General features: G+C 44.8%; 2 protein-coding genes and 1 pseudogene across 3 annotated transcripts; 2 read left to right on the forward strand and 1 right to left on the reverse strand.

Annotated features, from left to right (window-relative positions):
- The first annotated feature begins 8,825 nt into the window (after window positions 1-8,825).
- Window positions 8,826-12,535, forward strand: LOC123410794. Of its 2 annotated transcripts, none has more exons than XM_045103734.1 (5): window positions 8,826-9,231; window positions 10,266-10,369; window positions 10,447-10,544; window positions 11,565-11,639; window positions 11,760-12,535. In XM_045103734.1, the coding sequence occupies exons 1-5, from the start codon at window positions 8,891-8,893 to the stop codon at window positions 11,871-11,873; spliced, it is 732 nt and encodes a 243-aa protein (XP_044959669.1). In that variant the 5' UTR covers window positions 8,826-8,890; the 3' UTR covers window positions 11,874-12,535. The 2 variants fall into 2 exon arrangements, with proteins under 2 accessions (XP_044959669.1, XP_044959668.1); XM_045103733.1 differs by having other exon boundaries at window positions 10,245-10,369; window positions 11,760-12,534.
- Window positions 12,536-15,099: 2,564 nt separating this feature from the next.
- LOC123408404 lies at window positions 15,100-15,576 on the forward strand (annotated as a pseudogene).
- Window positions 15,577-22,158: 6,582 nt separating this feature from the next.
- Window positions 22,159-24,332, reverse strand: LOC123410281 (benzoate O-methyltransferase-like). Its single transcript, XM_045103188.1, has 4 exons — window positions 24,169-24,332; window positions 23,147-23,560; window positions 22,786-23,058; window positions 22,159-22,687 (listed from the first exon to the last, which is right to left on the reverse strand). The coding sequence occupies exons 1-4, from the start codon at window positions 24,244-24,246 to the stop codon at window positions 22,328-22,330; spliced, it is 1,125 nt and encodes a 374-aa protein (XP_044959123.1). The 5' UTR covers window positions 24,247-24,332; the 3' UTR covers window positions 22,159-22,327.
- Window positions 24,333-25,575: the final 1,243 nt, after the last annotated feature.

Raw genomic sequence — 25,575 nt, forward strand, 5'->3', positions numbered from 1 at the left:
GTCGATAAACTGATGAGGGAAAGCATGAATGAGCAACACCCCCTCCCTTGACCCCCCCCCCTCTTTATAGGTTGGGGGAGAGGAATGGGGCTGGCTCTTCGTAACCTAAGACGAGCACATACTCGCGCACACTCAATAGTGGCGACCGCCCCTCCCAGCTAATACGGGGCCTCACATGCGACACGCATTGCCAGAGACATGATATAAGACAGAATAGGAGAAGAGAGAGCCTAGTGGCAAGAGGCAAACAGGTGCAGCCCACCGTTTTCTTCCCCTACTTCGGAGGGACCAGGGGCTGACCGTTTGACCGTTCGCTGCCAAGCGTGCTGACTTGGATGACCACCCCTTTCCACCATTACAGCACGACCTTTCAGGCACGACCCCGTCGAAGCAACCGCCTCGCTCCACCACTCCCTCGACTAGCAGTCAATGCGCGTCATGGGTGAAGTAGTAGAAGTCATTATAACCACACAGAATTGTGGCCGCATGTGCCTGTGCACTATTTTTGGGCCTAGCCGAACAACATCACAGATGCAAGTGTGGCCCAGGCCCGTGGGCTACTAACGGTGTACTAATGTACGGGGCCCTTAGTACCCGGATTTCTGCATAGACAACCGCAACCTCCAAACCAGCAAGGCCAAGCCGGCAACACCAACCTCCAAGAAAGAACAAGCAAAGACCAAGACACCCGGCAAGCTTCCTTGCCGGGAAGGAAGAACCAGCTACAAGCACTCCCGCCAAGGATTCCACCCGCCAAGCTACTCCTCCACGTCGACGAGCTGATTATGTACATCAGCTAGGTGTTGAGCGGGCAGGAGGGTAGGTGAAGCTGGTCGGGGCGCGTGGCAGCTCGATAGAGTTATGACGGCTTTAATGACACTCGTCCTACGGCGTGTCAAAGGAATAAGAGGTAGCTGGGCAAACGACATAGAAGGAGAGGCAATCCTTGTCGGGGGACGTCGTGAGAGCACTACCTCACGACACATTTAATGCGCATGTCCCAATCCGTGAGAGTTAGGTATTTCCCACTATAGATCCTATGAGTGGCTATAGTGTGGAATGTTTACCTATGTAATGACCATTTTAGCCATTGTGTTAACCCCTTGGACTATAAAAGGAGGTTCACGACTACCTTTAGAAAGGTCGACTCTCTATTCATTCTACACGAGTAGCCGCTACCCTCGAGCATCCTTGTCTGGTGAGCGCTCGTGTATTGTGAACACATAGATAATCCACCAGTGCACATGACATATGGTTTTACGCCTCTAAGCGGCCCGAACTTGTCTAAACCATCGTGCATGTAGTTGTTGTTGATGCTCTTTGTGCATCCAAGGTCCCCCACAGTAGAATCGTGGATAGGGGCCTTGTCGGCCCCATAGATTGTCATACCCCCACATCCGCAAACGCATTTGGACGGGCCCTCATATCTAACTCCCCGAATCCACATATCTCAAATCCATGCACGTCGATCATACACGCTAATATCACACGTAAACAACAAATGTTGATAGCGAAAATATATAGTGTTTACACAAAATTTATTTTAAGTGCACAACTCAAACATCAACTCTTTGGTTTCCATTGTGGGTCCACATATTCTTCACAAGATCACTGAGTAGCTGCGCGTACACATGGCGATCTCAAAGATTCTGATGCATTTGTAGAAAGTTCAAGATGAGCTCCACCTTGATCTTCCAGGATTTGAACTTATTTTCCAGGTGCTTCAAAATCATTGATTTAGGAAACACCATCACCCTCATCATCGACAATCATATTGTGCAAAAGAACACAACATGTCATCCGCTCCCACAAAGTTTTTGATTCCCACGTTATTCCAGCTACATGAACAATTCACCAACGAGCTTGAAGCACTCTGAATGCCCTCTCCACATCCTTCCTAGATGCTTCATGCATTTTTGCAAAGTGGCTTTGTTTCCTATCACGTGGTTCGAAAATGGTCTTCACAAACGCCGCCCACTAAGGATAGATGCCATCTACAAAATAGTATCACAGGTTGTAGTAATGGCCATTGGCAATGCAGTTGCACATCGGTGATTCCCCATTGCAAAGCCTTCTGAACACCAGAGATCATTGGAGCATGTTGATATCGTTGTGAGAACCCAACATTTCAAAGAAAGCATGCCAAATCCATAAGTCATGTGATGCAACCACTTGTACTATGACGGTGGCCACTTTGGTGTGACCTTGATACATTCTCCGCAAACCTTTGGGGCAGTTCTTCCATTTCCAATGCATACAATCAATTGATCCGAGCATTCTTGGGAACCCTCTGGCCTCTCCAATTGCCAACAACTTCTTTGTGTCATGTGCATTTTGTTCTCTCCCATACTCTGCTCCAAATACCTCACCACGGTGCATGCAAATTTGACAGTAGTCTTCACGCATGTTCTCTTCCCCATCTTGACCATGAGCGGCATCTGCGGCAGTACCAAGTGCAAGCATTCTCAGAGCAGTTGTGAATTTCTGCTTAGCATGGAAAGAAAGTTGACCGAAGCAGTCCCTTTGAGCTTGAAGTAGTCACCGTGCGCCTCCACTTCCTTCACAATGCGCAAAAACAATGGTTTCCACGTGCAAAAACGGCGAGGAATCCATGGATCATCCAGGAAAGTTGGATTTGGAGCAAAGTAGTCCTTCTGCAGTAGCCGTGCTTCGGATATCCTATCCCAATTGGTCACTCGTCTCCCTTTGATTGAGCCCTTAAAGTTGAGAATATGCTTCACTTTCCGGTCTATTTTCTCTTGCATGCTCATGAGCATGATCATATCCACTTCTTCGTCTGAATCCAAGGAATCAAAGAACTCATCTTGAATCATTTGATCAAACTCCATTGGTCCATACTCGTCGTCCGATGAAGCATTGAAATTCATCATTTTCCCTTCAAAAACCAAAAAAAACTAGGTCGAACAATGTGTCGAGCACATAGAGTGCAAGGGGGAGCTCGGGAGTTGTCGGGCGTACCGCGACGCATCCGACCGACGATGACGTCCCCGGCGGCGAGGACGGGAGACAGTAGTGTTGTGCCGGTGTTGGCGGCGCAAACGCTTGGAACGGCTGTGGAGCGCGCGCGGCGGCGGAGCTACAAGACGAACGTCTTGAAGGAGAAAGAAGAGAGGAGAGACCAAATAGATCTAGTAGGTCAAGATGATGGAGTTGGTGCAATTTGCGGTGAGGTCGGACTGTAGGGTCCGACGTGGCAGACTCGCCCGGGCGGTCACATATCCGTCCTCATATTTAAACTAAATATGAAGGGTGCCGGTTAGTTTGAATGTTTGAGACCCGTTTAAGACGTTTGTTTGCATTGTATTTTCGTAACCAGTTAGTGACCGGATCATCCACCCACGCGTTTGAAACAGGTTTAGAGCGTCGGGCTGTATTTGCTCTTACGTTAGGTATGCAAAATTTCGGACCAAACCTACATATAGATGATAACCAGCCTAGTAGAATGCTAGTATTGAATTTATAACTACTCTTTCCGGGCTACTTGGAGTGCAAGCCCTTCTTCCTCTGCGTTGACTTGAAGCGGGCTTTCTCAACATTTTATATGTTTCGTGTCTATCGGCTCTAATCCCCTTGTGATAAGATTTTCTTATTTTCTCAACTTGTGATAAGAAATGTTGGAGTGCAACTATAGCTGACTGATGTGGCAAAAGGACTTCTTGACCAAGGCAAATAAATCGAGGCAGTGCTGCCTTGTGGAAGGTGTGTCCAGAAGAAGAAAAAGCTTGTTTTACTTACTTGCTTTCCAAGAAGGCGTTTTATTACTATATTTACTGTATACCACTCCTTCTGTGCATGCCACGATATAAGAGTGTTCTTAATATTAATGTAGTGTCAAAAACGTTTTTATATTAAAAGACGAAGGGAGTAGTTTTCTTAATTTGGACTTGATAAAAATAACCAACTATTGGTCCAAAGTCAACAAATGGGAAGTTGGTGGAGGCGTGCACGTTGCACATGACAATCCATGAAAATGGTGAGCCACTGCAGGTGCGAGGTCTGCTTTTAACTTTTACTAGATGATGCTTCAGATTTTGCCGCCGGAACTTGTTAAAACAAATGCATTAATAGATGACTACATTTAAATTAAACTAATGGGGAAAAAGTAAGAGTGTCCTTATTTTACATTTTTAAACAAACCCTAAGAAGTATACCACAAAATGATGTATGCAAAGAGAACAAAAATTCTCAAAAAGTAAGACATGATTTACCTGATGAGGTAAATGAATAAATGCATGGCTTGAAGAAAAAAAAAGGCATGTATGACTTGAGGTGGCATAGTTTGGATGGATAAATTAATGCAAAAAATAATTTATGAGCACATGAATGAGTTGTTGATGCCACACAATTTCGATCGGACAGCTGTCAATAATTGAGGTGATGTGGAAGCACATATATATATAAAGAAATTTAATAGTGGAGTTCTATTTAGATATAGAAAATTCATGTTATCCTAATTTATTTTAATATTGTTATTCCCGTGTTTGTTAGTAACGCCTGAATATACATAGTATTATCTCAATGATGCTAATGCCACAAAGGATGATTGTTGAGGTAGAAGAGAGACAGGGGAAAAGGTTTACCTTCTCTCAGCTAAAATATAATATCTATACCTAATAATAATAATAATAATAATAATAATAATAATAATAATAATAATAATAATAATAAAGCGGCTATTGCTTTCGTCGGAAAACCCACCACGGTATTTTTATAAAAAAAGCCTCTGTAATTTTTGTTATTCAACCCGCGCTCCATCATTTATCTACAACGCAAAAGGAAAAAATGATTCGCTGCAAAAATTATACCCGTACGCATCGCCTCCTCCCGTCGATCCTGGGCCACCCTGGCCTGTGCCCAGGCCGCCGCCACACCACTCGTCGTCGCGGCCGACCTCAACCGCCACCGCTGCCGATCTCAATCCACCCGCCTCCGCGGTTGTACCTCTCCCCGCTCACTGCCCCCGTTGCGGCGCTCGAGCGCATCGCGTCGACCCTGGTCCACCCTGGCCTATGCCCAGGCCGCTGCCACAACACTCGCCGCCGCGGCCGACCTCAACCACCACTGCTGTCAATCTCAACCCACCCGCCTCCGCGGTCGTACGTCTGCCCGCTTGCTGCCCCCGTTTCGGCGCTCGAGCACAACTTGTGGATCAAATCAACGCGACAGCTACAATGACTTGGGATGATGCGTCTGCTCGATGCAGAACGGGGGCGGCGCGCGGATAAGGCGCGGCGGAGCGAAGTACTTGCGAGGTGGAGGCGGCCTCAATGGCTCACACGGGGAACTCCGAGGTTATGGCGCGGCAACGGCGACTCCTTATGGCCAGATAGAGGCGTCTAACCCTTGCTCCCCTCATCGTATCCCCTCCTCCGGCAGGAACTCATCATCTGGTGAGATCCCCTCCCCATGCCTCCAACCGTGTGCCAAGCACCGACAAGAAATTTTGTTTTGTGGGAATTTGTTTGCTGATGAATGAATGTATTGAATGTAAGATTGCATTGTTGTAGAGAGAGAGAATGGAACACCACCTTCAGTTTGTCATCTGATCCCACATTCTCTACCCCATGAGTGAAATAAGATAACAGTTCATTGATCAATTCACGTAGCCTCTTTGTTTTGTTTTGCTTGTCCCGTTCAATTTCTCATCATGGTGGAATTAACAATGGACGGGTTGATTTCTCAACAAAATAGGATAAGACTGACTACATTAGTTAATTAGCTTATTATTTTAATAAATTAAAATAATTATAAAAATAACTAAAAGCGTGTGGTATTTTTTTCTTCCGTTGCAACGCACGGGCCCTTTTGCTAGTATTTCAAAATTAAAGATATGACATTTTCGCAATTGCAGGAGGTGTGTTCTCTTAGTTACGGTTTTTTTATCACCCCATGATTAAGGACACCTGGATTTTTTTTTGCTAGAGATAATAATACTAAATATAATGCGTTTCATATTATCATTTTAATATTCTCAAGATGGGATGGAATGCATTTTTTATCAATCATAGTATGTCTTAAAGGAGGCACATGGTCTATCATGTATAGGAAAATCACTGTTTATTTCTCCTGATAAAATGGACATCACCCCTAAGAGAAGCATCATCAATAATCATATGCAAACACAGAAAATCCAAAGTCGGGGAATATGAAATCGACCTGATTTGATTCGCAAGACGGACGAAAATAGGATACATTATATATCGATATCCTGGAGTGCCATTGTATTCTTTTATAGAATCTGTTGAGTCCTTCCTCCATTTGAGACAAGCACTTAATGATTGTTTCTAAATTCCTCCTGGACAGTTGTTTGTATGGAGGGCTGCTACACATCCACCGGCGGATGTTTAGTAAACATCCGCCACCTCAACGACTGTTGGATGTATTGGTGCAGCCGTCCGATCTACGTCCCCGTATCCAATAGTTCCTGAAACACAGGTCGAGTTGCAGAAACAATAGCCGCGTTGCGAAAACAATGATCGTGCTTTAAAAAAAATCCTGAAACAATGGTCGCGTTGCAGATTTTTTTTTTACGTAACTCCTGAAACAATGACTGAGTTGCAGAAACCACGACCCTATTGCAGAAATGTTGCAGGCCAGTTGCGAAGCTGCCCGACGGCGGAGGGCGACGGGCAGGCCGGCGGCGGAGGGCTGTGGGGCAGGACGACGGGGCGGGGCGGTGGCGCGGGGCGGCGGAGGGCGACGGGCAGGCCGGCGGCGGCGAGGTCGTCGGGACCGCAGCAGGCCGATGGCGGAGGGGCGACGGGGTCGCAGCAGGCCGGCGGCGGCGAGGTCGTCGGGGCCGCAGCAGGCCAACGGCGGAGGGCCGACGGGGCCGCAGCAGGCCGGCGGCGGCGAAGTCGTCGGGGCCACAGCAGGCCAATGGCGGAGGGGCGACGGGGCCGCACCAGGCCGGCGGCGGCCAGGTCGTCGGGGCCGAGGCGTAGGCGAAGGCACGGACTAGGCAGTTTTCTGAAACACCTGCCCAGTTTCTGAAACACCGATCCAGTTTCGAGATTCAACGGACGAGCGGGCGGCGGATGGATCGCGCGGATCGGCCGGTGGAAGATAATATTTTCCCAAAAAAGATGCATTTTTTCGCAAAAAGGAAGTAAAGGTATGCAATTTGAGAACCAGCCTATGGCTGTATGGGAGGAGGGTGTTTGTACCCTAGACTATCAAGGATCAAACCATAGGTGTGCCATCTATGTCTTATAAAGACGGAATATTCTTTTAATGTGAGGTGGTGTTTTCATCGATACCCAGTGTTCGCGGTGTCCTCGTCAAACTCAAGGTCTGCTGACTTAATCTCATGCAGGTGCTTACAAGGGTAGGGTTTGCACACATGTCTTCATGTGAATGAGTGTATGTGCATGTATGTATGTGGTTGTATTGTCTTTCCTAAGAATAAGAAGTATCTAATTAGTTTGACAAAACAAATAAGAATGGTGCAATTCTTGAATTGTCACAGTAAATCAATACATTTACTTTATTTGTTTACTTGTTATACAATATGTTTTAGCATCAGAATTTGACCGTGCAAAATTAGTTCTACTATCTCACATTTTCAATACTTAAATAATGTATTAATTTATGGATTTTCAAATCAAAAAAAATTGGGGTTCAAAATTTTTGGTGATGAAGTAACGAGAAATACTCAAGAGCTTTCCTGGCGAGTTTTGAAATACTCTAGGCCTGACCGGCGAGCCCGCAGATTCGCCTCCCCTCTCCCTGCCGCCCTAGCGGCCGGGGTGGGGAGGGGCGTCATGATGCCTTCACTCTAGTTAGTACTCTAGGTTAGGGTTTCTCAGTCTTCGCAAGTGCGACACTTGGGCAGGGTGGCGCTTCTTTTTGGGCTTGTCTTTCGGGCTATCCTTCTAAAGTTTGTCCTTTTAAATGTTGTCGGCGAAGCTCTGGATAGATTCCTACCGTCTTATTAGGGTTGTGAGTTTAGATTTTCTCGTCGTGTGACAAGATTTGTTTAGACTTTCTCATCGCATGACGAGATTTAATGGCATGTGTTTTAAATTTAAGGGTACACGACAACGACACAACTCCATGACGATGGTCCTTAGAGACACGTGCATGAAGACCTTCCGGTTGCCATCATCAAGGTCAAACCGGCTCCAGTCGAGGAGCAGTGACAATGACGTTCTGGCGACGATAGTGATCGTTCGACGGTCTCAACATCTTAATTAATTTTTATTATGTTTGAGGTGATTTGTATTTTTGATGAACTCTAATAATAGACCTGGATCATTTTCGTAAACAAATATCAGATTTGAAATGCTTAACAAATATAAATTCAAAAATATATCATAAACTTCAATGTTAAAATTTTCAGTTCAGAATTCGTGTCAAAGTCGGAGGTACGATACCCTGATCCCTTAATAACTGCATATTTCCTTCGCTTAATAAGAAACAAAAACCATACTCCCTCCATCACGGTTTAGAAGGCACGTTTGAAAATCTCTGGGACCAAGGTAGTCATCGATTAGTTGTGAGATGTAGCAGGTGTAGATGTCAATGTGCCTAATCAACTGAGAAAATACTAGTACTAATGCGTGAGGAGCAAATTGGAAGGACGCATGCATAACTATTACTAGTATTAATTAATAAGAATAATTGTTTTCGTGTTTTAAACCTTATTTATTTTGAAAACGTATACAAGTTTAACTGTGCCTTTTAAACTGTGACGGATTAACTGTGTCTTTTAAACTGTGACGGATGAAGTAGAAATCATAGGACCTTGTCCTAAGTCACTCGTTATGCGCGGCCGTGGCTACAAAAGAACTTGCCGCCCCCGATCTTCGCGCAAACAACCGCACACCACCTGCTCGATCAATTTCCCCGCTCACCTCCGCCCGTGCTGATGAGCTTTCTCGCCGGGCGCCTCGCCGCACAGGAGGGTGCGTACTTCCTCCAGGAGTCCAGGAACGCCGCCGGCCGCCTCGCGCAGAAGCTCCCGGCGTCCGAACATGGGCCCAGGCCGGCACCCCCGCCTCCGTCGCCCGACGTGCTGCCGGAGATCCTCCGCCACTCCATGCCTTTACGGCCCACGCCGCCTCCGCCCGACCCAACCCTGTACGGTTCCACCCGCTGGGCCCTCCCACCAGGCGGCGCGGAGGCTGCCGGGGTGTCCCCCGACGTGCTCAACCCGCTCCGGTCGTACGTCGCGCTGCCGCAGGCCACCTTCGGCATCGGCCCCAAAAGGTACGCCTCTGGCGGCTTCGGTTTTGATCTAATTTTTTCGCTCAAGGTAGTTTTATAATCGGTGCTCAAGATAGCTGAAGTAAGAGACCAATCACAAGCCTACACTCCCATATATCCATTCTACCATAAACCATAAACCATGAAGTAGATAGTGTTCTTTTTTTAGCAACCTACTTTCTATAATTTCGCAAACAGCTTAGAGTGGTCGTCTTTTTTTTTTTAACGTGTGCAGAAGCACTTGTTGTACTAGTCGGTTATTAGAGAACCTAACTTGATACTTTTTTTTAGAACGCCTCAAGAGGGGCAGGGGGTTCATGCATTTCGTTAAGAAAAAGAGAGTTGGTTCAGTTTATAAGAGAAACCACACCCAAGAACCTAACTTTTTTGGCTAATCAGGAAAAACCGTACGGAAATCCAGAAAAAGAAAAGAAAAAGAGGCACTAGAACTTGAGGCTCGGGGGTAGGGACAAGACAATTTCAGCATCAAGGAACATCGTCGGAGCAACACAACTTGATACTAGAGCAACTGAGCAAGGGATTATGTGATAAAACAACCATGCAGATTAAGATTAAAATTTGCAACATTTGATCAACAATTTAGTTCTAAAATATGTTTGCTATTATATGGTTTATAAGTTCTACATCATTGAGAGCTGCCGGTGTCATGTTCTGCCTGCACAATTGCGTGTGAGTGTGTATGGAAGGGTAACCCGAACGCAGCAGCAGAGCTCTCCTTGTTGACACGAATTAGAATTCTGGTACAAGGTTTGAAATTAGAGGTTTAAGTCATAAAGATGATTGACTCTCAGATGAAGAATGGATGTTTGGATTGTACCGTTAGAATTTAGAACGGTGGAAGGCTGCATAGAGTTTCTATTGGAAGTTGCTTGCATAGCATGTTCGATGTTCTTAGTCCCACAGCCATCCGTGAGGCAATTAAGTTCTTACTGTAAAACATAACTGGTGGTCCATTTTCATTTTTTTCCCTAGGTTTCATGTGGATTTATTTACAGATGGAAACTTCCAACTGACAGACATTACTATTCACCATCAAGCACCATTGATCCGCGACGTGATATGCATCCTCCTCCCATGGACCCTGAGAAGTTGAAGGCCATAATTGCTAGATACTCACAGGGTATATGATTTTTCAGAAACTTTTGTGTTCTACTAATGTCATTAAAGATATGTAGTTCTCATCTTTCATTGATGCAGTTGGAAAGGCGCTCCTTAGCATTGCTGGGACTGTATTGGTGATTGGAGAAGCAACAGCTGAGCTGCTGTGCACGGCCAATAAGCTTCAGTTGCATTCTGTAAGTCATGGAACTGGCTCTAGACTAAAGAATATACAAGAGTAAAAATACTTTCTACCTTCAAGAAAAGGAAAATATGCCATATCAGATTGAATATGAAAATTCTAGGTTGCTTGCTTGCAATGTGATCATTTACCTGTCTTAGTTGAGATTTACGTTTTGTATTTGAGTTTTGTAATTTTATTGCTGCCTGTCTTCAGTTTTTCATTGGTCATAATTCCAGAAAATTGTGGTCTTCAATTGTTTATGCTATTTATAATATTTCAGCGCTCTTAAAAAAATCACGTTTTTTTAGTAATTGGCCCAAGAAAGCTCTGCCCACATTTATCTTCCTAACCATTAACCATATGTCATGATTGTTCACACTCTGACCAAGCATAGGATTTCTTTAACATTACTTGGTTGCCAGTTGCCACCATGCAATAAATGGAAGAAAAATATGCTCGAGCGATGAAGGGGTTTAGATCTAGTTTGATGATATTTAAGAGACTGGAATTTGAAATAGCAGTTTGTATCCTTAACGGATCAATGTTGACATATACAGAAAATAATACTAAAGACCACTACTTTTGCACATGGCTTTTCTTAAGATGCAATGACATGATATATACAAATGTTTTTATTCAACCTGCTCCATCATGTACAACGTTCAAACAATAGAGATAACAATACAATTAGGTAGCCATGAGACAGGTTTTGCGATTCAGTATGATAGGATGTCAGTAACCAACTTAAAATCTGAAAGATCAGATATCCAATGACCATGCTGTCTTATAAATCAACTGAGATACATACTAGGGTTAACATGGTAAAGGACCAGTTTGTGCCAATCCAGAGTTGGTATCCTTAAAGGCAACTCCAATTTTTTTGGATGAACTGACCTTAAATCCTTAATATACTAAACTGTGAGTATTTCATATGAGCATCCTTGATAAAAACAATTAGCAAGAGAAGAGATGAAAGTCATGACATCTAATTGGCAAATACCCTCTCTAAAACAACATTGATATCCCCTTTCAGGTCGACGACGTCAGAGCTAAAGGAAAAGAACATGCTGATATGATCAAAGTACAGCTAACTCCACTAAGGAAATGGGTAACAAAACTGCGAACCGTCCTGTGTTTGACTTTGAGTCGATTGTACTTGAGCGTTGGTCTAACTCTGGTTTCTTATGTTACCAAATTGACATGTAATTTCCACATACTGAAACTGTAGGCTGAAGACACGTCCCAAAAATGGCACTACAAAGGCAAGAAAGTGTCCAAGGAGAAGCCTGTCCTTGATAGAGAGCTTTCAAGAGCACTCAGCGCTAAGAAGCCTCCGAATTGATCAATACATACAACCGGTTGTTGTTGTTGTTGTTGACAAACACAAGTTGATACAGCTATCCATCATTACGAAACTCCTTGTTGTATCATGTAAGTCCACCATTATAAAACTTCTCGTTTGTTTTGTTTTACATGTTTACCTTGTCTATATGTGTAAGATTATAAGGAACCAAACCCATGTAGATATGTAATATGTTACCCATATATTGAATAAGGCACAGATCATTTTGACGTGGGAAGCCGGCCTATAGCTGTATGAGCTTGTGTTTGTCATATCTGGAGCTCTTAACGTCTAATTTGCCACACTGGTGAAGAGAAACAGTACACGAGTATGAGGCTACTAGAGTTACGCGAAAAGGTCCACAGAGATAATTATTATTTTTGCTTTGGGATATCGATAAGGGCATTGCTGCATCACACGAAAAATATAGTATACTGATTTTCCTAACAGTGGGGGGTTCCCCAACTGAATTTGATCTCATCCAAAGAAAATATTGGTCCAATTTATAAAGAAAACCATATCGAAGACCATACAGGCCAAGGGGCAACACATCATGCCAAAGCAAGAACAAAGAAAACGCAAAAACACCCCAAACATAGTTAGAGCACAACGTAAAAGGCAACTACTAGAGGACATGTGGATGAGGGAGCAACACAGATTATGATTTTTAAATATAAGTTTTTTTAAAGATTTCATTACAGACTACATATAAACTAAAATGAACGAATCTATACTTTAAATTACGTCTATATACATCCATATGTAATTTGTGGTGGAATCTCTAAAAATGACTTATATTGGTGCTCCGCTTTTCCTTCCTCTCCATCTCCCTTTTGCATCGCCCCGCGAGCGACCAGGAGGGAAACCTAGCCGCCACCGCCGGACCTCCCTCCCTCCCTACTCTTCTCCTCCCTCGCCATCGCCCGAGGGCGCGGTCGGGCAAAGCCTGGTCGTCACCGACGGCGGTGGGGCTCTTTCGTCTCCCCGTCCGGCAACCTCGACGCGGGTTGCGGCGGACGGTCAGGGATGTGGCGCTCGGCATCGGGCGCGGCGGACATCCGCGCTACGGTGCGGCGGCGGGGTGGGCTGGAGCGTGACAGGCGACGAGTTGGTGTTGCGCATGTGCTCGCGGGGGATGGCGTGGCGACGGCGCCCAGATCTGGTCGGCACGCGGTGCTGGGAGTGGGCACCCTTGGCTGCGCGGCCGCCTCCTGCAAGGGCTCTGCTGGCGGGGGTGGCGGCGCTGCAGTCCGGGTGCTCCAAGCCAGCGGGCGGTGATGGCGCGGCTTGTCCGGATCCGCCCCTGTCGTTGTGGGCTACGGGCGGCCTGGGATTTCAGGGGCCCGGGGCGAAACTATAATCTGGGTCCTTCGAGCTCTTTAGTATAAATGTGTAACTAATAATTATAATATGTAGATATAATTTTATTAAAGAAAACAATTAAGTACATTCCAAATCAGTGTGCATATCACATAACGTATTACATATTACCATCAAAAAATTGTCCTAACATCCTGAGATGCAAAATCACTAATGATAGTATCAATATCAATTTCATCAAGCATTTTTCTAGAGTAATGGTTGTAAATATGTCGGGAAGTATCATCCAAAGGATATTTAGTGTTTTCTTCTTCCTTTTTAGGCCCCTTTTCCACTAATATGTCCCTGGCTTTGTTATCAAGACTACCCGAGTTGGTTGGATCATAAATATACATAGTAATAACCGGCTCCTCATCAACATTAATAGATTCTGTCGTAGATGAATTAAACATGAGCTCATGATCACTCACATTCGTTTCATCCATGTTGATCTCAACATCGTCTTCAGTAGGAGTATGACAATCATCTTTCCGATTGGCATTAGTTTGGTCATCTCGAGGAACTATTACCAACTCCTCTCGATTTCTTGACGAAGTGCTCGTGTTGCTCTTATAATATTTAAAAAGGATCCACTCAATGTCTTTTTCTCCTCATCTTCCTCATTCTTCTTTTTTCTTTTATGACTTCCGGATGGTATTTCTACCCGAACCCGACATGAACTTGTTGAAATTGAAAAGAATAATTAAATTTTACAACTAGCACAAAGCTAATTAAAATATTAGATTAATTACAGATCTTCATATAATGTGATGATAAAATCTGGTAGGGCATAGTATAGTACCTCCTCTCTATAATCTAAGAGCATCCACAGTGTGGGAAATATCCGCCTCTATAGCTGCCTCTAAGGCTTTAGAGGCTGCCTCCAAACACTGCACCGGCTGCCTCTAAGTCCAAATTGCTTAGCATCGCCTCTATGACTAGAGGCTGCCTCCAAGCCTTTCTAAGCACTAAAATAATTGGCTGGTCCTACATGTCATATGGTGGATGAAGACTAAAAGTGAGAAGCGCTCGAGTGCAATTCATATATCCAATATTCTGTAACTCAAGGTGGGCTTCAGGTTAGAGGCAAGGTTACACTATGGCATTTTAGATAAAGCTTAAAGGCAGTTGGTGGGCCCAGCTTAAAGCCAGTGCCGCCTCTAACACACTGTTGATGCTCTAATCTAGCTATGTGTGCTCAATAATTTAATCACCCAGCCAACAATTTCCTATTGACCTATTGATCTGGGGAATCGAGATTGGAATAAAAAACAGGAAGAAGAACGTGAGATTGAGAACGTGAGGGCAGACGGCAAACATACGTGAGGTGAGAACGACAGACATATGTGAGGTGAGAACGTGAATGCAACAACGCATAGTACCTGCTGCAGTCGGCGTTCATCGGGAGGCGGGAGGCCTGGCACTCAGGCAGAGCGCAGCGAAGCAGAGTCGAAGATGGTGATTATACGAGACGAACAGCGGTCTGCGGTTAGCGGAAGAAACATGTTCGAATAAAAAGGAAGCAGGGAATCCATCGATTCCTTTCCTGTGCACATCTTGTGCAGGTACTCGCAAACGTAGGCCAGACCGGCAGGCCCACATGGCCACATCTCTCTTTTTGCTTCCTAGGCTGAGATGTCGTTGAGTTTGGTTACAATTTTTCTGTCGCTCGATAAAATCACCTGTATTGCAGCCTACGTACAAATACCCAGAAGGGCCCCTTAATTTTTGAGGGCCCGGGGCGGCCGCCCCGTCCGCCCCTCCCCAGGGTCGGGCCTGGCGGCGCAGCAGCGGTGGAGGTGGGCGGTCCTCATTCGTCGGGCCCTTACGGTTGGACGGCGGCGCTCGGCGCGGGAAGACCTCCCTGATGAGCTACCTCGACTGCGATGGCGGGTTGATTTGGTTTCCCTCGACGACAGACGAGCGTTTGCGGATGGCCTCGCGGAGAGCTGTGCCGGCTCCATGGTTGCGTGTTCTGCGGGGAGCTTGGTTGGAGGGATAGATGGCCTCGATGCGGTCACGTCGCCTATCGTCGGCAAGGGGGGTGCCGGTCCGAATTCGTTCGCTCCCCTTTCTCCCCCATTCCTCTGTCGCGGGCGGGCTGCGCAGTTCTCCCAGCGGAGCGTCTGCGGGTGGATCTGTCGGTCGAGGGTCGTCAGTTGGTCCAAGCCGGGCCTTTGTGTAGGTCTCGGGGTTGTCTGGTTGCAGGGCGGCGGCCCTGGCGGCGGGAGGCGCGGCGTTTGTGGGTGGAGCGTGCGTCTTAGGTGTGGGCGAGCAACCATGGCCTCGTGGGTGGCGTGGTTGCGGATGGTTGACGGAGTTAGTGTGCGATGGTGGGGCGTGAGCGTCGGGGTACACCACTTGCTCAGTCCTTTGACGATGGTGGCGGCTGTTGACACTATACCCTTCGTGAAGGCTCTGTCGCGACGCTCCCCCTCTTATCGTCTTGCTCCTGGTGAAAACCTGATCTTCGCGGATCGAGCGGTAGCGGCTATCCTTGGTCATACCCCTTCTTGGAGGCACCGCTTTGGAGGCCTAGCTTCGTTGTGTCTGATTCACCTCTCTATTGTTCGCGGTGTGGTGGTGTGTCAGTGACTGGCACCTTTGTATCTTGCCTTGAGGAGATAATTGCAGGGCAATACCACACTTGGGCACGTTGTGACGGATAGGTACCAATAGTCATTTTTTTGCATGTCAGTACTATTTCCGAGCCTAATTGTTGCAATATGGTATGACAGGCATATAAACTCGTATTGACGCAGTATCTGACGTACCGGGCACGCATGTCAGTTGGCACGGTGGCGTACACGTGCTGCGTAGCGTGCCAAAACCTGGTCGAACTGGACCAACCCGAGAACCTGGTCGAACCGGACCAACCCGAGAACCCTAGCCTTGCTCTCCCCTCTCCCTCTCTGCGCGGCTCTCCGACGATGGCGGCGGCGACTCTCGGCGGCGGCGACGTTGCGGGCGGCTACGGAGACCTCCCCGACCTCGGGGTAGATGACCACGTAGGTCTGGCTGTGGACGATGGCGGCTCCAGTTCGAACCACTCCTCCGACGCTGGTTTGGAGGAGGAGGATTTGGAGGAGGAGGAGGAGGCGCTGTCCATGGAGGACAGGGTGAAGATGGTAGAGATCTGGGTCGCCAACACTAGCAGTAGCCATCACTGGACCAGTGGTGCTGGTGGCGGCTTGATGTAAGTCCCTAATGTTTTTTGCCTTTTCTTTTTGTTGTGTCAATAGTAGATGTAAGTCCCTGATGTTGGCACTTTGTTTCTTTCTTGTGGGCTTCTCCTGGACTCGATATTATTATGATCATGTTCATATTAGAGTCTTTAATCTTGTTATTGTAATTCTGAATTGTCAAACTTGTCAATTAGAGGCTGTGGGTTGCTTCTGGGCAATTCTGAATTCATATTAGAGGTTGTGGTGTTGTGTTGTTGAAAACAAGTATGCCATACTTGTCCTATTCCCATTAAAATGTTTGACTGATGAGGTTGCTTGCTTTACCAGTTTTACAATCTGAATTTATTTGCTTATCTGAATATCTATGGTTATTGCTTATCTGAATTTATATGTGTGAACTGTAGTTTGAATGATGATGTTTGGGAACTTCTGATTCACTTTGATTGTCAGCCAAATATTGATATGAAGCTATGTAGCTCAGATGTTACATTTATGAACCTGTATGCAGTGTTGCAAACACAAGGTTTTTATTTCTCTGATGAGCTATACCACATGAGGAATTTAGGAATAGGAGAGGAGAGAGAGCATGGCTTAGAATTGATTGACACAAACATCAAACTGCAGCAAGTGAAGAAGGAATATAATGACAGTTTAGTTCTCAATTTGCTAGTGAGGGCAACACCAACTGAGAAATTAGCAGCAATAGTGTATCGACCACCTATTCTGTATGATCTTAGTGAGCCTGTAGTTCTTGTTGTTGATCCAGAAGGTGTTGTTTTTCATAGCAACCCTAGTCAACCTACTGCTTTTGCATCCAAGAGTCAGTGTTTGAGCAGGCACATAATATTAGTGATGACACTAATGATGCATATGGCAGTGATAACAATTCAGATAACAACTCACAATTAGCAGAGGAAGAAGATGTAGATCAATCTGAAGATTCAGATGAAATTCATATGAGGAACAATTACATTATGAGGGTGACACTGAGGTTGAGGATTTGTTTGAGCAGGAAGAGGAGGATGCCAATGTTTTTGCAAGAGAAGAGCCTCCAACGCAAAAACCTGCAAAAAGGAGGAAGAAACTTGCAGTTAGGAAAGGCCCCACTACTAGGTCACATTCAAGTGTTTTAGAGGAGGTGATACTTGATTTCATTCCTTCAGCGGATGAAGAAGATGATTGGTTGTTGTTTGAGAATGAAGATGATGGACATGAGCCACCCTCATTTGTGCTACCTAAAGGGAGGAAGAGTAGGGCCAAGAAAAGGAAACCAAGGATCTGGTACAATGACAAACTTGAGCAACCACATCAGCAGTTATGTGTGTACATGTGCTTTAAGGATCAACATCAATTCAGAGAAGCTTTGTTGAGCTTGCACATCACACAGGCCAGAGACTTCGGGTATCACAGAAGCTCAGACCAAAGGATCATTGCTTGTTGTAAGCAAGATCACTGCCAGTTTTGCATTGTTGCTGCAGTTATCAAAGGGGAGAAGACTTTTGCTATTAAGAAAATGAGGCTGGAGCACACTTGCCCTACCAACACAGACAAATCAAGGATTAGTGCAAAGTGGCTTGCAAATACCTATGAGTCATTGTTCAGGTCTGATCCCACCACTAGCATACACACCTTGATGGACAACTGCAGGGAGAAGTTTGGTGTTGATGTGGGAAGGCGCATGGCCTATAGGGCCGAAAACCTTGCTATAGAAGTTGTGCTAGGAGAGCACAAGAAGCAGTATCCCAGACTTAGGGATTATGCTCAGACCATCATGGATACAAACCTTGGTAGTAGAGTTGTAGTCACAACAGTTATTTCAAAACCTACTAAAAAACACCACATCCAGGACGAACGTTTCATGCTATGTTCTTCTGCATAAATGGAGCAAGGGAGGGATTTCTTAATGGATGCAGACCATTCATTGGTTAGTCATTCCTTTATTGTGCATCACAAATTTTAATTGTTTAGCAATGCTTTCCAGGGACTTAAATTGTTGTTTGCTTTCCATCAACAGGTGTTGACGGATGCTTCATTAAGCTGACCACTGGTGCTCAAATCCTTGCTGCCACTGGAAGACATGGCAATAACAATATTTTCCCACTTGCATTTTCTATAATTGGACAAGAGGACACAACTAAATGGTGCTGGTTTCTGCACCAATTGAAGATATGTCTAGGAGGTGAAACTGGGAAATTTGGTCCTTATACTATCATGTCTGATAGACAGAAGGTATGTGCTTTACAACTAAATCAAGTTTAGCATTTGTATTAAGTTCTCCACTTGTAGTTGTATGGGAGCTAAGTTTAGCATGCTATGTGATGAGGGGCTGCTAAATGCAGTAAATCAAGTTTTCCCAAACTGCCATCAAAGGTTTTGCCTTAGACACCTGTATGCAAATTTCCAACTGCAAGGTCATAGCCTACAACTGCAAGATCATAGCCTCCAACTGCAAGACCTAGGAGTGAAGCAAGATTACAACCTCCCCCTGCAAGATCTACAAGAAGGTCAACAGGTAGTGCCAGTGTTCATAGGCCTTTCACTACCCCAAGATTTGGTGCTCCTGGAGGTTCATCTTCTATTGATGGAGGTTCATCATCTGCTCCTGCCCCAAGATTTGCTGCTGGAGGTTCATCATCTGCTCCTAGAGGTTCATCAGCTGCTCCTACCCCAACAAACCATTCTGACTGGATGGCATTTTTTACTGCCAGTGGTAACCATAACTAATGATGATGTGTACTAAGTGATCAGTACTAAGTTGTATGATGTGTACTAAGTGATCAGTACTAAGATCCTTTTGTGATCAGTGACTTATTTCTGTTTATCATCTACAAGATCATCATCTATGATCATCATCCTTTTGTGATCAGTGAATTATTTCTGTTTATCATCTACAAGATCAACATCTATGATCATCATCCTTTTGTGATCAGTGAGTTATTTTTGTTTATCATCTACAAGATCCTTTTGTGCTTTGCAACATATAAGAAGATATGGTGTTTATGTGCTTTCCAAGGCACAACATATATCAATGGTGTTTATGTGCTTTCCAAGGCACAAACCCATCTATCAATGCAACATATAAGAAGATATTTCACATAATACAACATAGTGGGGTTGAACACAAATCAAGTCACTTAAACATCCATAATTCAGAGATTCTTACAGTACAACATGGGTACAAACCTACTCAGTTATTAAGTTACAACCATAGCATAGTGGAGTTCAAGCTGCATTAAAGAACAATAATTCACAAAAGGGGAGCACATCAACCATAGCATAGTGGAGTTCATCTTCATCTCATCAGCAATCTAGCTTTAGCTCATCCATCCAAAATGTCCCTGATCATCTTCAACTTCTCTTGGTTCTTCTCCACTGTCTTCAACTGATCAGCAATCTGGAGCTTCAGCTCATCCCTGCGTTTAATGAGATTCTCAATTCCTTTCTTCAGACCATCAATGTGAAGGTTGAGCACCACAATGTCATCATTAAGTTTTTCCTCAAAATTGGTCAATTTATCAACCTGAACCTTCAAATTGTAGTTCTCTTCAGTTAGCTTCTCCTTCTCCTTCTCCTTCAAATGATTAGCCTTATGGTTCCTAATGACCCTGCCTTGAGCTTCTGCAAGGTTCATAAGCACTGAATACTTCCCTTTTAGTTCCTTTATCTCTGCCTCTTTCTTCTCAATCTCGGTCTTCATGACAGCCACAGCAGCACTAGAGCTCTCTGCACCATGGGCATTCACCTTATCCTTCAAATAGCTCAAATCCATGACCCTCTCCTCCTGGGCATTGAGCAGTTGATTCACATCTTCTACTAGTTTGTCATAGTTTGCATCAAGATTTCTTTTCTCTTCTATCAAGTGGTGAATTTTCAGTGAATTCTCCAATTTATCATCCCTCCTAGCACTCTTGTTGTCTTCCAACATTTCCCAAAGTTTCAACAATGCATTTTGCATTGTGGGAGGCCACTCTGGGTCTACCCACCCAACAAAACCACAATTTTGAGGTTGCTGCAATACAAAAAACCACATATTATATTTCTCTATAAAGCACACCAATTAAAATGTCACCACCTACATAAATAAAAAATAATACTGATTCATTTTAGTAATAATCAGTAGTAATGATTCACTTAGTTAAAATGTCAACACCTACATAAATAAAAAAATAGCACTACTTGTAAGAAAATAGCAGCACTTGTAACTATGCTGCAACTTTAGCAGTACATAAATAAAAAACTAGCAGCACTTGTAAACAACGATTGATGCCCATTACTAATGACCAAGGAGTAGTAAACAATGACTGAGCTGCATCTTTAGTACTGGCTAAGTTGCATCTTTAGTAGTAAACAAACTGAGAGCTGAATTTGTAATAAACAATGACAATATGTCCCTGTGTGCAGCAAGAACAATGACAATTTGTAATAAACAATGACAATCTGCACCAGGAACTAAGCATTCTTCACTTGTAACTAAGCATTCTGCACTAATACTGATTCATTTACTAAACAATGACAATCTGCACCAGGAAGTGTCCAAGGCACATTTTAGCCTGCATCTAAAAACAGGACTGTCCAAGGCACATTGTTTAGTAACATAAACAATGAGCTCATCTAACTAAGTTGCATCTAACTAAGCTGAATGAAAGGCACATTACTGAATGATTGATGCACACACTAAACTAAGCATCTTACCGGCTGAGTACACACTAAAAACCTGCTGCCTGTCTCAAATTCTTCGAATGCTATGTGACACTCAGGCGGCAGCCGATGCTCCGAGCAAACATCTAGGGCCGAATGCTCGATGACCATGTAGTCTTCGTCGTCGATGCTAGCAGGGATCTAAAGAATGAACCAAAGATCAGAGAGAAATCCCCAATTTGAAGAAACAGAAACCCTAACCCTAGCTCTATAACTTACCCGGTACATCATGTCGGAGGAGGAAGAGCTGATGTCCAGGCTCGACAGGTCGTTGCTACTCTCATCCTCATAAACCATGGCGCGGCGGAGGGGGTGGCGGCGGACGAGGTTTGGCGACGAGAGGGGCAGAGGCGAGGGAGTGTCAGGAGAGAAGAAGGGGGGAGGAGGCGACTCGCTCGGTCGACTGGGTCCGAGCCAGACACAAAGATCGACCGACCGAACCGGTTCGAACCGTGCCAACTGACATGCGGGCCTGGTACGTCAGATACTGCGCCGATACGAGTTTATATGTTGTCGGATCGTATTGCAACAATTAGGCTTGGAAATGGTACTGACATGGAAAAAAATGACTATTGGTACCTATCCGTCACAGCGTGCCCAAGTATGGCATTGCCCTGCAATTATCTGTGCCTTGAGTGTGTGCCTTGTTCGGTCTCTTGAATGTATTCGATGATGTTTGATTTATATAATATAAAACAGAGAGAAACCTTTTTTAATAAAAGACTTATATTAGTGGTACTCCCTCCTTTCTGGTTTATAGGGTTCATCTTAAAAAATTCAGATTTCCATTATACTAGGCTCATTTTAAGTCTAATTGAGTTAAAGTGTTTGGGTCCCACGTCATATTTAATTCATAGAGTTTATAGAAAGGAAATGAGTGGCTATGCATGCATCGTTTTCTACATCCATCGTGCAAGTCCAATGAGAAGGATGATGTTACATTTATTGCCTCAAAAATTGAATACGCGAGGAATATTTCATTGGTTAGTTAAAACTAATGTTATCCACTTACAATTCATTTTGATTGATGAGATTTTAAATTTGAGTCATACAAACTGGAAAGGAGGGAGTATTTACTATTGACTTTAGAACATCACTACATCTGCACAAGCAAAGTGGAGTTAATTACTTCGGCTCCCCTGATCCCATCTACAACTACAAGATGCGGATAAGGCCTCAGCTCGCCGATCACACACTCACGGACCTGCCCTCCTATATTTTCTTCAAGGCAAGGACGACTACGGTGAACTTGGTCTTCTCCTTCTCGAGGTGGCCGGCGACGCGGCGCGTGTACTCCTCGAACAGCGCGTCGAGCATGTGTTCTCCGAAATGGCTCGCGACCAGCGACTCCATCACCGATCTGATGCACTTGGCGGCGTTGACGCTGCTGCGGGCGCTATCGAGCATGCCGTCGCCTTCCGAGTCATCGTAAGGGTCCCAGTTCTGCTCGAAGAGCTTGATATGAGCCACGTCGAACGCGCCGCTTTCCTTCACCGACGCCACCACCTCGCCGACCGACGGCCCGTAGGCTGGTAAGTTGAAGGAGCTTACTTTCTCCTTCTCCACAAGGCCCTATATGTGTTATGAGCAGACTGATTTAAATTCAGTTGCGGTAAAACTGAAGGTTAGTTAGGAATTAGTATAATTTAATATGCTCTATTCTTATTTGCCTTAGCGACAAGAGACTGTAGAGACTGTGAAAGCAATCCAAAGAGATGGTTGAGATCTCCAGTATACACATCCTCGTCCTTCCTCCCAAGGAATGTTAGCACCATTTGCCCGCCAAACACAAGTTCTTCGTGGCGAAGCCTCAGGAACAGCGAGAAATCCTTCCTGAACTGCTCTTGGAATAGCTTCACCACCGGCGGCGGTGTATTATTGTCGATGTACATGCTCTCTCCATTTAGGTACACTTCTCTTTTGCCCTCGAGACCTTCCGGCACCTGTGTATCCATGCCAGCGCGCAATAGAATTTCATGGAAATATTCTTGTAAGTATAGCGTCACTCACTAGGAGTACAATTCAACGTACCTGAGATCGCCAATGGAGGCAGTAGGAGGAGTGGAAGAGATGCACGCTTCGACGAGGAAAAAGCCTGGTGTAGTAGGAGTCTGGCACCCCGGAAACGTAGTATGGAGGTAGTGTATCTCCCTTCCCATCCATTTCAGCTGACCTCTTGAACTGTTCGAGTGACCGGAAGAGCTGGTTGAAGTCGGTTCCTGGTAGGTCATTCAGGAAGAACTGGACCTCCACATGACCACCCTGATCGCCGAGCTTACTGCTATGGTTAGCTATGGCGTTGATCACATTCGAGACGAAGATCAACGTGTTTGGTCCCGAAGAACAGCCCAGATCGGCTACAACCATAGTTTTGGGGAGAAGAGCTGCGTACACTTCTTTTACAGACTTCTCAATGACCGGCCTAGTCTCTGAGATAACTATCACCTGTCACCATGCGCAAGCATTTTAGTACTTGAAATGACTTCTGGACTTCTTTGGTACAGTACTTTACAAAAAAAAGAATTTTATTTGGTAAGTCAATAAAAGGTGGGATAATTGATGTGATTTTCAGGGAAAGGCCGGTGTAAACTTAAAGATCGGAGTAAAAAAATCAAAGCAGAGAAAGAGGGGAGAAATGTAAGGTTGCGCTAAGGACGAACATGCGACATAACCTTACTTTTTTGAAATTTTAAGTAAGAGAAAAAACATTACTTGGTAATCATTTGCTGACGTATCAAAAAAGGAATTTTATTTGGTTCAGTCAATCAGAGGTGGGACAGTTGATACGATTTCCAGGAAAAACCGGTGTAAAACTAAGAGATGGGAGGAAAAAATCCAAAACAGAGAGAAAGGGGGAAGAAACGTATGGTTGGACGAACAGACAGAACTTCATGTTCTTTTTAAGTAGGAGAGATTCCTATTTCTTAACTCTGAATTGTAACCTTGGATGCAACTAGAGAAACGGAATGCATGTGCATGGTATTCCCTGCATAAGATATAAACGACTTTTATATTTCTTTAGGGAGGGAGTAGAAAATAAGATGGAAACTTACTGGTCGCCTAGAATTCTTGGCGTAGCTACTTTCTCCTTCCCCTTTGGACATATAAAAATCACGTTCTATATTCATCATCTAGCTAGTTTCTGATGTTGTCAACAGAACCTTCACTATGTTCAGTGATCTCTTTACGCGAGGCGCCACTAATTTATAGTAGGAGCAGACAAGCGAACTGTGCTAGATTTTTTTCCCTTCCTCTAGCCGGGATACTATATGTTGTCCACACGATGCCTCATGCTTTTTGGTGGCAACAAGTCAAGGAGATTATCTAAAGAACATGTGGCTTTGGCCTTTGATCGGGGATCTTATCCTCCCGTCTAAGATAGACTTTCCCAACTCCAAAGTTTGGAATCTGAGATGGACCATGCATGTCCCGATCGTCATTCGTTCTGGGATTGAATACGTGTGTTCTTTTATAAAACCTCCAGGTCTGTTGCCTGCAGTATTCTTATCCCCAAGCGGCAAAATTGACAAAAATGATCCATGGGACGAAAGAACTCACGGATTGACCCCCGGGGAAAATAATTCACCGGCCTGACCCTTTTGTGTGGCGCCCGACACCTAGGCGCCACACTGTACTGTGTGACGCCTAGAGGTTAGGCGCCACACCCCCAACCACGTGGCAGGGAGGGGCCCACCCCCAGACAGTGTGACGCCTAAGCCTCAGGCGTCACACATTGTAATGTGTGGCGCCTGACTCTTAGGCGCCACACATTGACTTATACAGCCACGGGCCAGCCCCCTCCCCACCCCCCTCCCCACCCCCTCCCTGATTCAAACATAAACTTCCATTGCGGCGGCTGGCTCTCATCCCCTCCCCCATCTCCTTCGGATCTGAGGATTTCTTCCTTGGATTGATCCCCCAAGGTAATGTCCTCCCCCATCCCTTCCCTTTCCCATCCTTCTATCCAATTTTATTATGTTTTGGTTGAGTAGATTGATTTTAGTAGATTGATTTGAGTAGGTTCTTAGGATTTGACTAGTTAGAATTTGGTTGAGTATATGAGTAGTTAGTAGTTAGTAGTAGTAGTAGGTATAGGAATTGCATTAGGTTTTGGTTTTGGTTGAGTATATGAATAGTGAGTAGTAGTAGTAGTTAGTAGTAGTAGTAGTTAGTAGTAGTGGTAGGTATAGGAATTGTATTAGGTTTTGACTAGTTAGGATATGAGTTAGGATTTGACTAGTTAGTATATGAGTTAGGATTTGGTTGAGTATATGACTAGTTAGTAGTTAGTAGTAGTAGTAGTTAGTAGTAGTAGGTATAGGAATTGCATTAGGTTTTGGTTTGTAGTTAGTGGTAGTAGTTAGTATTAGTAGTAGTTCATATGAGTATATGAGTCTTATTTGAATATGAGTAAATGAGTAATTTTTTGTGATTTGTAGGATGGTGTGGCTTCTGAATGA

This window comes from Hordeum vulgare, chromosome 7H, assembly GCF_904849725.1.
Source record: "Hordeum vulgare subsp. vulgare chromosome 7H, MorexV3_pseudomolecules_assembly, whole genome shotgun sequence".
Classification (NCBI taxonomy): Eukaryota; Viridiplantae; Streptophyta; class Magnoliopsida; order Poales; family Poaceae; genus Hordeum; species Hordeum vulgare.

Excerpts from the sequence above, each read along its gene's own strand:
- LOC123410281 (XM_045103188.1), bottom strand. The coding sequence starts at position 24,246 with ATGATGAATATAGAACGTGATTTTTATATGTCCAAAGGGGAAGGAGAA. Across the intron at positions 23,561-24,168 it reads CCAAGAATTCTAGGCGACCA|GTGATAGTTATCTCAGAGAC; the intron begins GTAAGTTTCCAT and ends GCATGGTGACAG. Across the intron at positions 22,688-22,785 it reads TACAGTCTCTTGTCGCTAAG|GGCCTTGTGGAGAAGGAGAA; the intron begins GCAAATAAGAAT and ends TAACACATATAG.
- LOC123410794 (XM_045103733.1), top strand. The coding sequence starts at position 8,891 with ATGAGCTTTCTCGCCGGGCGCCTCGCCGCACAGGAGGGTGCGTACTTC. Across the intron at positions 10,545-11,564 it reads ATAAGCTTCAGTTGCATTCT|GTCGACGACGTCAGAGCTAA; the intron begins GTAAGTCATGGA and ends ATCCCCTTTCAG. Across the intron at positions 11,640-11,759 it reads TAACTCCACTAAGGAAATGG|GCTGAAGACACGTCCCAAAA; the intron begins GTAACAAAACTG and ends CTGAAACTGTAG.